Raw genomic sequence first — 13485 nt, 5'->3', positions numbered from 1 at the left:
TCCCGAGCCAAGCGTGCATATGTACACACCAAGTGCCGTTGTTGATGTGTTGCCCCAAAGTCTATTCTTTTTTCGAAAAGGTCGACAAAGCGTGGATTATATAGAATCGTGACCGGCGGCTCTTCTTTTCTTCTTCCTCTCACATTCGACCATCTCACCAGGGGGGTGTTTCGGTCCATACACTTTAGAAACAGGGCGAAGATCGCCGTATAAACAAGATCGACGACTTTGAAAGCAGAGAGTACTGTCTGCCATCCACACATACACACCTAAAACCACGCAATAACCAGACCCAGCACATGAATAATCTGGAGCCTTCAGCACAACTAGCTCATCATCGACGTGACCCAATTCCTGACCGTCATCAACCCTCCCCCCGAGCTTACACTTGGTGGTTACTACTGTCCTTTATGCCATCATGCTGGACACCGTTCCCGACGATGACAACGTGTTATCGACCGCCCCGGATCAAGGAAAAATCCTGCTGGCGGTGTCGATTTTGACCAATGTCATCGCGCTATGGACGTGTGTGATGAGGATATTCGTGAACCGGGCAGACAAGCGAGAGACAGACTGGTACGACCGCTTCGTCGGGTTAGCCATGGTGAGGACCACTCCTCCCCCCCCCCCTCCTTCCTCGCTCACGCACTTACTCTCCCGCAAGCATTGGATAATCTATGACACATCCGCCCCCATCATCATCCTATTCGTTGCTCATCGTCTGCGACCTTGTTATTCGTTCACACACCTACCTTTACCTACGTACCTCCTGCCTGCTTTCCTTGGCTGACCATGAATGCTGTCATTCCCACTCCGCTATAGGCGTTGGGAAGCGTTAGTAACCTCTTCATCATAATAGAGGCGGTGAACTGGGACAAGCCCCAGGCCGCCCTGGAGGCCGACTTCTTCACGCAGCCCTGGCTGATAATCAGCGCCACCTGCGCCAAGGCGGCGATATGCATCTCGCTGGTGCCACTCCTCCAGCACGACATCTGGCGGCGCGTCCTCGAGGTCCAGATCCTGGTTATCTGCGTTGTGAACTTCGCCTTCATTGCCGCCACCCTATTCCAGTGCCAGCCCATGTCGGGCTTCTGGACCCCGGGATCGGAGGGACAGTGCTGGGCTTTGCACACGCGGCATAGTCTCGAATACGTACAAGGCAGTGAGTTGGCGCTCTGTTTCTCGAGAGGCCCCCTTTGTCCTTCGGCCAACCGTACTAACCTGGTGTTTTTCTTCCAAAGTCTTCGACTTGTTCTCGCAGTTCTACATGGCCTTCATTACACTGATCGTGGTACACCAGAACTCGACCACAGCACGGCGCGGGCTGAAATGGGGCTTTTGCTTTCTCTCGGTTGCGAATATGGTGTAAGTCCGTGGACAGACCGTACTACTCTTTCCCCTCTAGCAGTTCTATGACTAATTGTGATGTCTCCTTTTTCGCTAGCATCGCTCTGACAATCATGGCGAAGATGTATTTCGTCTCTTTGACCACCCACGAGAACAGGTTTCTGCCTCAACCAGTCGGCACAATCCTCACAGTGTAAGCTGCCTTGTCTTATACATGACACGCCTCTCTATGTCACCTATAGTGTTCTCGTTGCTGACAGTTGCGGGGGGGTGAAACAGATTGGTGCAAAACTTTTTGATCATGGCGGCCAACATCCTTCCCATCACCACGTTCTTCCTAAAGGACGGGCGGACGCTGCTCCAGATGCTCCGGGAGCCGCGGTCCATCCCCCCGACAGCCAAGGCACCACCCGGAGAGCGGGTTCCTCGTCCACTTCGACGCGCCCTCGAGGATGTCGAAGGGCGACGGCACGATGGGAGGCTCGAACTTCAGCCGGGTCAGCTCGCTGCGGAGGCGGAGCAGCGGGTCTACCTTCTACGTCCAGACGGCCGTTAGTCCGCAAGGGCAAGAGGCCTGGCACCAGCAGCTGACATCCGTCGAAATCGATGGTCAGCAGAGACACGTGGAACTCGACGGGTTCGAGCATGTCGAGCTCGATACGGGCTCGGGGACTGTGATTTGCAAGGTCATGCCCGGGGAGAAGTTGTTGTTGTCGCCCCAAGTTAGAGACAAATAGCAGCTAGCTTCCAACCTATACATCTATGATAATTTGCCCTTATCCCTCTAATACATACATCCCTTGGCCTGAGTCTTAATAGGGGGCAATCCCGACCAACTATATATATCCAGTTGGCTGGTAAACAGATTTGCAGTATATAAAAACTACAAGCGGGTGTAAATATACTTAGTCATGCATCACCTGCAGACTTCCATTGCATTAGCGTTCGGGCTGGGCATGATACCCCGCCATTTCACTGTTAACGACTCTGGGGTCTTGGGGTTTAATTTACAGGGTAGTTTGCCGACTGGATCAGTAGCTCTTGGCTGCCCAGCTGCTGCACCTCGCAGCTCCTACTCCACCACTCCTCGCTGTAACGTTCCCATCGAATCACCCAATCCCCTTGACCCCCCCCCCCCCCAGGCCATTTTATCCAGTAATAACACTACTTCGTTCTCTGCCTGCATCTCCCGTATCACTGGCCGATATGTCGTATTGGTTTCTCCTTTCGAGAATACTAATCTTTGCTTAGATAACTGAGGAACAGCAGCCGTCCTTCCTTGCTGTGTGGGTGCGCCGGTTAAATTCAGCTACGTTCGCCGGCTGCAGCGCGGCACGGCATGCCTGCTTATTCGATAAGGGAAGGAGAAAGAGGATCATCAGGATAAGTAGCCTGGCCACCCTACCTACAATGGAGGCAGGAACCGACGACGCCCGGCATGTCTCCGCTGTTGCGTGCCGCCGCCAAATGTCAGTTCTCGCCCTGGCCCCTTCTGCTTTCTTGTACCTATCCACCCACCTAGTTTGCCCCTTGCATGCGTATTGGCGAGAACAGCGTATTGAGCTCGTGATTTCTGCAGTTTAGTAGTTCTACGAGCACTACAACTGAAGAAAGAGAAGGGGCTGAGATTTCAACAACCACGCTGATAACGGCAGCTGCCCCAGTCGCAATGGCCAAAGTCGACCCGGCGGGTGACCCCAAGCGTGGTGGCACTACCACCGACCATGTCGTCCTTGCCGAGGCCATCCAGCACGAGCATAGCCTCGAGTTTTGGCAGGCTGTCAAGCTCTACCCGGCTGCCGTAGGCTGGTCCATGTTTGTCTCTATCGGCGTCATCATGCTGGCCTTCGACCCGCAGCTCCTAGGCAACTTGTATGCGACGCCGCAATTCGCCGCAGACTTTGGCTACGAGTATGAAGGAGAGGTAAGCATAAGCATTTGCTGAATCCATTCTTCTCTCTCGTCCACTTTGGGTGTATAAGCTATCTTAATCTGACAATGCGGATCCATTTCACAAGTATATCATCAGTAAGTATACCTACGCTATACAATAGCTAAGTCCTCCTACAAAGTGAACGGTGACTCACTAAGTGAACCCCAAAAGGTGCTCCCTGGCAGACGGGCCTGTCCATGGGAAACCCCATTGGTCAAGTAGTCGGTGCTCTCATCTCGGCGTATCCCATGGAGCTGTTCGGCCGGAAACGGACCTTCGGCGTCTGCGTCGTGCTCACGGGCGGGCTCATCTTCATCCAGTTCTTCGCGCGGTCGCTGCCGGTGCTCCTGGCCGGCGAGCTGCTAGGCGGCCTCGTTCTGGGCTGCTACGTCGTCATCGCGCCCGCGTACGCGTCCGAGGTGTGCCCGCTGGCCCTGCGCGGCGTCCTGACGAGCTACACGAACCTGTGCTTCGTCATGGGCCAGCTGCTCGCCAACGGCGTCACGGCGGGGACGTCGAAACTGGGCGACCACTGGGCCTACAGCATCCCCTTCGCCCTGCAGTGGTTCTGGGTCGCCGTCATCGTCCCCGGCATGTTCTTCGTGCCCGAGAGCCCCTGGTGGCTGGTCCGCCGCGGCCGCTTCGCCGAGGCCGAGCACGCCCTCCGCCGCCTGGCCTCCAAGCAGGTCGACGTGGCCGCGACCCTGGCCGTCATCACCGAGACGGACCGCCTCGAGCAGGAGATCGAGGCGGGTAGCACCTACCGCGACTGTTTCCGGAGCGTGAATGCGCGCCGGACAGAAATCTCAATTGGCGTTTACAGTATACAAGTGCTTTCTGGTACGTCTTCATCACTTGAACCTACTGATTGAAGCCGGACAAGTCGCTCATCTCTGCAATACAGGCATCTACCTCATTAACTATGGGACCTATTTCTTCAAACTGGTTAGTAGTACCTTGAGTTCCCGAAGCAGCTACCCACCACCCCTTTCTTATTTCTATTGATCCCCCAACTTTGCCCCCGTTATCTAAACCCTGATTTCATGTATCAATGCTGACATCGAGACATTCAAAAGGCCGGGCTTCCCACCGACAAGGCTTTTGACATGGGCATCGGGTTCTTAGGTGAGTTCGACCGTAGCGGATATGAACCGATATGGGTACTTGGACATGTAAACCATACTAACCCGCGCCACCACACCTTGCAACATTATCAGCCGTCGGATTCGTCGCCACTATCATCTCGTGGTACCTCCTGACCCGCTTCGGCCGGCGCACCATCTATCTCCACGGCCTCTCGGCGCTGGTGGTCCTGCAGCTCCTCATCGGCATCCTGGACTGCATCCCCGGCCGCCCTGCCGGTGTGGCCTGGGCCGAGTCCTCGCTCATGCTCGTCTGGAACTTCGCCTACGACCTCTCCGTGGGGCCCGTCTGCTTCACCATCCTGGGCGAGTGTTCCGCCACCCGCGTCCGGTCCAAGACCATCGCCGTCGCCACGGCGGCGCAGGCGCTCGTCGGCATCGCCATGACGGTGGCCATTCCCTACATGATCAATCCCGACGAGGTAAGAAGAAAACATAGATTCCAAGAATTAACAAAGGGAAAACATCGTTCTGTGATGGCTGACGCTCTGATTGGAAACATAAAGGCCAATATGCAAGGGAAACTGGGCTTCTTCTTTGGGGGTCTCGCTGCCCTCTGCTACGTCTGGGCTTTCTTCCGCGTGCCTGAGGTGAGTCTATATTACTATTATAGATCTCGTATGTGCTACCTGATATCGGATCTGACACCCACAATTTTAGACGGCTGGGCGGACGTACGAAGAACTCGATATACTCTTTGCGCAAAACGTGCCAGCGAGAAAGTTCAAGACGCACCCTGTGGACATCACAGATACTGCACACTAGGTCGAATACATATTAACAAGATGTACGGGTTATCTGAGAGAGCAAAAAGCAGAGCATATCTCTTGGAAGAGCTGACGGGTGAATTCAAACACAACGAAGCCTGGACTTGCATGTAAATCCGACTGGTCCCATATGATAGCGAATGTGGTATTATTCATTAAATAAGGTATGCACACGGACTTTTTGTGCATCTACATGATGTATGTGATTCTTGGTGGCGATAAAATGTCGATGATTAAATCAACCCCAAGACATGGGGGGATGCACCCATACTCACCTCCCCTTTTCTAACCTAAAACAGGCCATCGCTGGCACCTGTCAACTCAATTATACCAACCAACGCCGTAGCTAAAGGGTTTACATGGTGCCGTTTTGCAACAGCGGCTGCCAGAACTCCATATCCCACATCGCAAAATCATCGGGTATCTGAAGTAAGTCAGCAATAGTCGCACACACAACTTTGCGAGAGTGTTGTTCATTGAAGTACTTACCACGTTCGGAAGCTCATCGTTCAGGATAAAAGGTTGCACAGGATTGACAAAACCTGGAGGCGTCTGCATAGTTGTCAAAGACATGGGCGTCTGCGTCTCCACTGGTTAGCTACCGTGAAAGAAGCATAGACATTTCCGAGATAGACGGATTCCTTCTTGAAGCAAAGTTTGGAGAAGAAATTAAACCGAATTACAGGCGGAGAAGATCCACTTACAGGAAGCGAGGCAATGGCCTCGTGGCTCGTCTGCATAGACTGCAGCCCTGTATCGATGATGACCTGGAGCCCATCGAGAGCTCGCTTCTGCACCTCCTGGACGGAGCCGCCGCGGCAGACGCTCAGCGTCACCGTCAGGATGACAAGGTCTTTCAGGTCGGTGCCGATCTCACGGATGCGTCGGACACTGGAGTTGAAGGCGTTCTCGACCACGCGGACGAGGCGTGGCAGGGCAAGCGCGATGGAGCTCTCCGACGCGAGCAGACATGCCTCCTCGATTGTCTCGGGCTGCGTTCGTGTCGGGTGCCAGATGGTTGGGTGGAGTGTCGTTGCCGCGTTGTTTTTGGTATGGCTACTGTTGTTGTGGCCGTTGTTGGCGGCGATGATGTGCTTGATGTAGTAGCAGACGCTCAGCGCGGCTTGCAGTATATCTTGCCGGAAGACGAGATTATGGCTATGCCAGAGCTGCGTGTAGCTTTCCGTGCTTGGATCCAGGTCGTCGAGGTAGGTGAGGAAGGCCACAGAAGACCGGAGATAAGCAGCTAAGATCTGCTGAGGCACGTCGGGTGTGCTCAACGCGAACGGCCGGTACAAGTTCAACAGCGCACGGCGACAGTGCATGTCCAAGACTGTCCGGATTGCCCAATTCTTGTTCCTCTCCTCGGGGGTGGCAGGCAGTATTCGAGGTACCACGGTGCGGATGTCGTCCAAGGCACGCTCCAAGGCGGTGCCGCACTCTATGACTTGCTGGTAGTCGGCCAGGCTGTCGATACGGTTGATGAGATCCACTACCTTAAAACGATAGCGCAACGTACTCGAGGCGTACACCTGGATCTGCGAGTCGGTCATGTGGTCTATCGGCCTCGACTCCGGGAGTTCTTGCATGTCTACGTAAATCTCATCGTCGTTGAGATTCCGTGGCGCCCGACATGTAAAGTCCCCATCACGGACACAGACCGGCAAGTTGCACTGCGTCGACATCTGGACGTCCAATTCCAGAATAGTGTACCACAGCCTCCTCCTTTGCTCGCCCCAATACGGGGATATCTTGAGAGGAAATTCGGACGCGTCTCGATGTAGTCCCATGGTCATGGCCATCCGCACAATCAGACCGAGGTGGGTCCATGTCTCCTGGTTCTTGGGGTTGATCATGCGCTGTGCTAGCAGGAGCAGCACTTCAGCCTGCAGCGTGCCGAAATCCACCAACTGCTTACCTCGGAGACTATCCAGCCAGCCCCTGACCAGACTACAGGCAGTGGGTATATGAACGCCGTCTCGGTCCGGATGCAGGCCTTTGCCCATGCCAATGAACCGGTAGCCTATGCAGAGTATCGAGAGTAACTGGGGTAGGAACGACTCGGACTGCACGTTGCCTTCCCACCACCGATTGTAGATATTCATGAAGGACGGGATGTGGACAACTCGGTAGATAGACTCGGACGCCATGAGATATATCTGCAGGAACTGGTCACAAACCGCCTTTTTCGGCAGGATATCTGCCATGCGTTTTTGGATCGGGGTCATGCTGTCCACAAAAACCGTGATCGGCGTAAGTGCCTTCCTCTGCTCATCCTGGAGCGTTCTGTGGATCTTCTGGATGTCGGAAAAGGACTCCATGATTTCACGGGGCTTGTTCCTAGAGAACATGAATTCCTTGGACTCATCGAACTGTTGGGTGATGAGCAATTGGGCTTGGTGGGATAGGCGTGAACAGATCTTACCAAGTTGAGTAGCACGCGGGTGCTATTTTGCCCGAAGAACCTCGTCCGTAAGCCTCCCTTGACCGTGAGGCCCCGGATAGTCAGGGAGGAGGATGTGAGGGGCTGGTGCCGCAGAGGAGGGCTCGAGTACACTGATTTCTCGGCATTCGCAAGGACAATGGTCTCTAGTCGATCAAGCCTGGCGCTGTGGTCTTCCAGCACCGAATGCTGAGATGAGCCTGCAGGGGGCCGTTCCCGATTCCTATGAGTCTGTTCATGGGCAGCAGCACTCGTAGGCACGCAGTTCTTTTTGGAGGCGCGTTCCGAGACCTCAGCGTCGGAGGCATCTGACAGGTTGGCAGCATCACCGTCGGGAGCATAGCGGCAGTGGCGCTGCGACTTTTGACATTGTGAGCATGGCAACAGACGATCGCACTTGAGCTTGCGCTTGCGACACTCACTAAGGGTGGTGGCGATGGATTAGAAATTCGTACTTAGGCATATGCAGGCAGGCAAGTGGTTCATGTATGGCGATAGCTGGCTTACATGCAAGACTTTACCGGTCGTGGTCGCTTTACACTTCGCGCAGGTGCAGCTCCGTGGCCGGATCCGGGGTCGTGGGTCGACGTCGGCGTCGGCGTCGGCGTCCCATGGTCGGCCATTTGGGGGTGCGGCGAACAATGGTATGTACTCCTCAACACCGTTGAAATATAACAACAACCACGTCGCGCGTAGGTATATCGTGTCTCAATCCCGCAATCCCAGCTCAGCGATCAAGAGAACCCGGCCCAGACTAAGTTAGTAGATATATGGTTTTGATCTATGGTCACCGTCCTGGACAGTCAAGATCTCGTTGGCTTGAAGTATCAACAGTACATCTGGCGAGACAGGCGAGTGGCAGTGACAGTGACAGGGCCAGGTTATGCATAACCAGCGATTCGGCCGATCGAAGTCCGAGACCTAGTTGGAGATGGATGTCGATGATGAAGACGAAGGGGCGCCTTTACCTAATGGTAGAGAGGCAAGGCTCGGGTTAAAGAAAGATTATTAGGTCAGCCTAGGTCTAGGTCGAGTTAGGTTGTAGTAAGATGGAGGTAGACCATCAACATCCATGGATGCAGGTATGTAAGTAATGCAAGCACGTAGGCGTTGCTGCCCCTTCCGCTTTTTTTTTTTTTTCACTCTTTCTTCTCTGATGCTTAACTCGGGGTTTAGCTCGATAAGCGATTGATTCATCCTCAAACCCCGAAAGTTCGCCTGATGCAGACACTTGCGCAGGTCGGGTCGAATGCCATCAATGGATCATGGGCTTGTTGATCGACCGCTTTCGTGGGGCTGAAGAAGGCCGATTTACCGCACATTGGGACCAGGCCCCAGCACTCTCATCTTCTAGCTCTTGGCAACTGCTACCTACCCGACAAGCGACTCTGGCTGTTTTGGTAGGTAGAATGTAGAGACCTGCGCAAAGGTACCGCATCTCGAACAGAGTTCACCACCACGTGACGGTCTGCTCAAGACGACCCCCCCTGTCTCACTTCATTGATACTTTCCCGAAGCGATGGGCAAAACCGCCGATCACCCAGGGCGTGGCCTCGGGCGGAGAGGGGAGGGCAGATGGTGGGTGGTTTGTTGGGCAAGCGGGCTCCATTCGGAGGAAAACGAGCGAAACAATAACGCCTCCCCCACTCTGGCACGTTTGTTGGTGGTCTTGGGTCTTGGGTCGATCTTCCAGACGTGCATCCCGGAGGCATGCCATGCAATGAAAGCTGTTGCAGACGACCTCAACTGCGGCACACTGCACACAAATGGCCATATCACATGCGACAATCCCTCGCCTGCCCACGGAGCCACGCGGTAAGTGGAGACGATGTATAGGAGATGCCTAGGCAGATGGCAGATCGCTTTGCCTCTCTCTTCCTTCGGTAGTCACTACCGGTTCTTTGTTTTTGCTCGCGCACCTATCCGCCTACTGTATGTCGCCCTAGGGCCTTTCTATCGCGCCAAACAACATGCGGTCAGCCCAAATTGCCGAATTTCCCAAACTACCACAATACGTGAAGCCATATAGCCCGTTTTCCCTCCCCTGCGGTCAAGGTCCTTCCCGGTAGAAGCCCAGCAATAGCAGGCGAACCATAATATGACGCGCAATGCTGTGGGAACTTGTGAGCACATAGCCAGAATAGGTAGGCGAGTAGTAGGCATGGATGGTAGGCCTGTAGGTACTGCTGTAAGGTCTCGCGGGTGTATACTTGCACTTGCACTTACACTGACACCTATTGCCCATGGCGCTACGGCAGAGAGCCAAAGAGAGCAAGATGAAAGAGCCACAAAAGCCATCGAAAGCGTCCCATTCCCTCCATCCGTCCGCTTTGCCCGCTCATGCATCCGGCTCCACGTGTAGTTTCCCGGCTTGGCAAGTCGTTTGAGAATCCGTCGTTTTGGAAACTCGGCCGCCGCAACCCATCCAGGGGAGCAAATCCGAATGCAACCTCCCTTCAGCGGAAATAATGGGATGATACCAGTCATCTTGCCCGATCGTCATTGCCCTTCTGGTCGGTATGACGGACGACTTTCTCCCTTTGTCTGACCACTCTCGCTGCCGGCCTGTCTCTAGTCGGTAAGGCTGCACGGCTCACGGCTTTGGTGGTGGCTGGGCCAACGGCAGAGAGACCTTCTTTTCCCTTCTAAAAAGGATTCCAGCACATTTCGGCACGGCCGAATGGGCGCATCCGCACCGCGCAAATGCCCAATTAATCCCTGTCGGCCGTTGCAGATGCTAGTCAAACCCGTAAAAAAAAGAAATATGCAAGGGTCAATAACAACATTTTCCCCAACCTCGTCATTCGGGATCTACCTCGAGAAGGGCTAGTAGACAAACATACCTACCTAACGTATCACCTTTATTTTGACTAGCCCGGATCGATCCATTCGGGGAAAAAAACAACCAAACAACTGTATTGCATTACTAGGTACATAGATGGGGTTGCTGCCGGCCCATCTTTCTCTCGTCAAAGCAGCACACGATGGGCCACGGCCGACGGCAAGTGCCAGCCATTGGCTCCTAAAGCGGTATATTTATATGGTACATGCTTCCATATTGCAAGGGTCAGGTCTGGAAGGCCCGCCCCTTCTGTCTCCCTGACCGGCCAGGCAAGCGGAAGGGTAATAATCGGGCTGGGAATCACATCGCAGGACCGGCCCCGTGACAACTCCTTCGCGTCTCAGGCGGGTGCTTTTTGCACAGCCGCGTTGCTTGATGGATCTCTCAACGCTGGCCTGGGAGATCCGGCGGGATATTCGTCTGGGTTTCTCGCATACACGCAGTAGCCTTGCATCGTGACCGTTGCTCTCGACTCCGTCATCCTGCTTTCGAAACAGCGACGTGGTCACACTCCGGGCTGCGCCCAGGTCGTCCGAGCGGAAACACGCCGCTGGCTCGCTGGCGAGAGCCTAGCTTAGGCGTGATCATCACCGCGATCTGCCTTTGTGTCAACGGCTCTCGGCATCGCCGCCACTTAGAAGATCCAGAAACAAATCCCACGCATTGAGGAGAACCCACGATGATCATTGTCAAGACAGTCAGCCATACGTGTAGAGCTATGTAACGCTGCGATGCGGTGAGTAGCGTCTCTTGAAGAGCCCCTTGAAAATGGGTAGGTAGGATTTGGTCAAAATTGTTCGTTCCTCACTTTCGTTACGTGGCATTAGCCTTTTTGTGGTTTGGGTTATGGCGGGATCACATTGAAGCAGAGGAAATCTCACTATCCATACCACACTCATATTCCAAGCAGGGCCAACGAATACCAGAGAACTCTTTGAACTGTCTTCCGGGCGTTGTCGGATTGAATACTCGTTGCAAATCCTATACCATCCATGTCAATAAGCATAAGACCTATTCAGACCCCCTTTTAGTCGGCCATGTGGTGATAAACCAGCTGCCAGCTGAACAAGGGAGAAATTGAACCAGTCGACGAAAGCCGGCGGGGACGCCAACGAGAATGCTCAAGTGCCTGTACCACTTCTTTCACCAAAGATAGCATGCTGTCATGTGTTTTCTGAGTCGATGCCATGGTCGGCTCAGACTTGGTACCCGAGCTATAACTACCTACTGTCCGCCATTGAAGCTTCTGGGTCGATCATCTTCACGGGTGACAAGTGACTAAGCTGCTGACAACAATTACACACACACACTCTCTCTCTCTCTCTCTCAAAAAAAAAAAAAAAAAAAAAAAAAACACGGACTTAAGCACAATGACTAAGATGATGATGGTTTACACGGCCCTGGTCTTGGCCCTGGCTCCTTAAGCAGATCAAGTGACTCCGCCTCTACCATGAAGGAAGAAGAAAGGACACAGAAAACCGCTTCCAATGGGATTTTACTTAACGAAGAAGAGAAGAGGGGGATCAGCCAAGATGAAAAAGGGCAAGACAGCGAACAGGTCTGATGTGGGAGACTGACTAGAGGGTGTTGGGCATGGCTACGTACTTACAAGCACTTATTATGTAGGGCAGCAAGGAGGGCCAGAATAATGGATCTTGAGAGAAACAGATGCTGTGGCCAGACAAGATTTTGGAACATGCCTTCAATTTTCCCACCATTAACACAAAGGCGACCTCTGTCAACACGCGGCTATTCTAAACACGTGTCTACCTCAGCTGCAAACGATCATGGGAAGAGCAAGCTAACAACGCCGTTTTCCCTTTGCTTGCGACTTCTTCATCTTCAGGGTGGTCAATGGCGTTCCATAAACAGAGGCACAACTGAAGAAGTCGATGGCCTACGTCGTTAATTATTAATCCTGTTTCCGAACTCATGTTGTCTGTCATACCCCCCTCCCTGAATGTGTTCCCCCTTTATCTTTCCTGTGACCTATCACCTTGACAGCTCACGTACCCTGCCAGAAGACAAGCAGTGTTTAGCCAATATTGATATGCGTGGTGAGCGCCAACCAACCGTTCCAGAAACACCCCAGTCAAAGAACCGCAGGAACAGCCAGACAAAGACTTGAAATACTTGCTCCGTCGCATGGACCATGACAAAATCTTCTCGGAAGACGATACAGAGAGGGAATTTGACGAAACGAACTCAAGGGTCACGAATTCACCCGCACAAACTCCGGAAATAGGAGGTCAGCCAAGGTAGCACACAGAGCTTGGCTTTGATATACCAAGGCGCGTTACCCCTTTCTCTCTGTAGACACTGTACACACCACAGCCATATGTGATACCTTGAGGTGAAAGGCAACGCCCATACTTTCTGTGTGGCATTTGGTTGACCTTTTCCAGTCATGCCGCGCACCGACACATCCTATCCCGACCCTACCATCGAAATCAATGTGACTTTCGGTAGATCAAGCAAAAAAGGGAGACACGTCTGGCTCCTAAAGATCACATATTCAGACGACTGGACATACAGGCAGGTAGCAGCACCTCCCTCCCGTATAGTCTGAAGAGTTAATGAAAAAAAAAGCTACTTAGCCCAGGTGTTTAGAGCACAGTGGTGTACAGCTTGGGCCAAGACGCTCGCCCAACCATATTTGCGAGACGCTTTCTGCGCAACTCGGAACAAATCAAACGCAGTTATACTTGAGGTGTCCAGCACTCAGCAGTACACTCACTATCCCTGAACATGAGGATAAGGCAGTGAGAAAAAAAGATGAACGGGTGAGTTGCGCAGAGTTCCAATGAACTCTTGGACCAGATTTCTATTGATAGGCAGCATCGTGTAATATCGATGCTACGAAAAAGCCTCAAGCCGGAAAACTCCCTTCCAAGATATATATCCCGCGTCGTCATTGAGGAGACAGCCGTCCAAATGAAATACCATTGCATCATATCGAGAAATGATGCCGCTATGCTATGCTCGTCACCCCGTTCGCGTCCATACGTTCA

The 13485-nt window shown here is 53.2% G+C and overlaps 3 protein-coding genes across 3 annotated transcripts; 2 read left to right on the top strand and 1 right to left on the bottom strand.

Moving 5' to 3' along the window:
• Positions 1 to 418: 418 nt before the first annotated feature.
• On the top strand, positions 419 to 2084 carry PG985_008780 (uncharacterized protein; the record flags this gene model as incomplete). Its single annotated transcript, XM_066828548.1, has 5 exons — positions 419 to 604; positions 823 to 1162; positions 1242 to 1365; positions 1445 to 1540; positions 1691 to 2084. The coding sequence occupies 5 exons, from the start codon at positions 419 to 421 to the stop codon at positions 2082 to 2084; spliced, it is 1140 nt and encodes a 379-aa protein (XP_066683460.1).
• A 932-nt stretch (positions 2085 to 3016) lies between these two features.
• On the top strand, positions 3017 to 5187 carry PG985_008779 (uncharacterized protein; the record flags this gene model as incomplete). Its single annotated transcript, XM_066828547.1, has 8 exons — positions 3017 to 3271; positions 3366 to 3375; positions 3452 to 4120; positions 4185 to 4225; positions 4357 to 4405; positions 4498 to 4844; positions 4929 to 5012; positions 5083 to 5187. 8 exons carry the CDS (start codon positions 3017 to 3019, stop codon positions 5185 to 5187), a joined length of 1560 nt encoding a protein of 519 aa, XP_066683459.1.
• Positions 5188 to 5544: 357 nt separating this feature from the next.
• Positions 5545 to 8255, bottom strand: PG985_008778 (uncharacterized protein; the record flags this gene model as incomplete). The annotated part of the gene is made up of 5 exons (XM_066828546.1): positions 5545 to 5613; positions 5679 to 5741; positions 5792 to 7561; positions 7615 to 8053; positions 8140 to 8255. 5 exons carry the CDS (start codon positions 8253 to 8255, stop codon positions 5545 to 5547), a joined length of 2457 nt encoding a protein of 818 aa, XP_066683458.1.
• Positions 8256 to 13485: the final 5230 nt, after the last annotated feature.

The sequence above is a fragment of the Apiospora marii genome (genome assembly GCF_038362585.1).
Source record: "Apiospora marii strain CBS 49790 chromosome Unknown utg000005l_segment0_segment0, whole genome shotgun sequence".
NCBI lineage: Eukaryota > Fungi > Ascomycota > Sordariomycetes > Amphisphaeriales > Apiosporaceae > Apiospora > Apiospora marii.
This window is presented reverse-complemented; position numbering and strand designations above follow the sequence as displayed.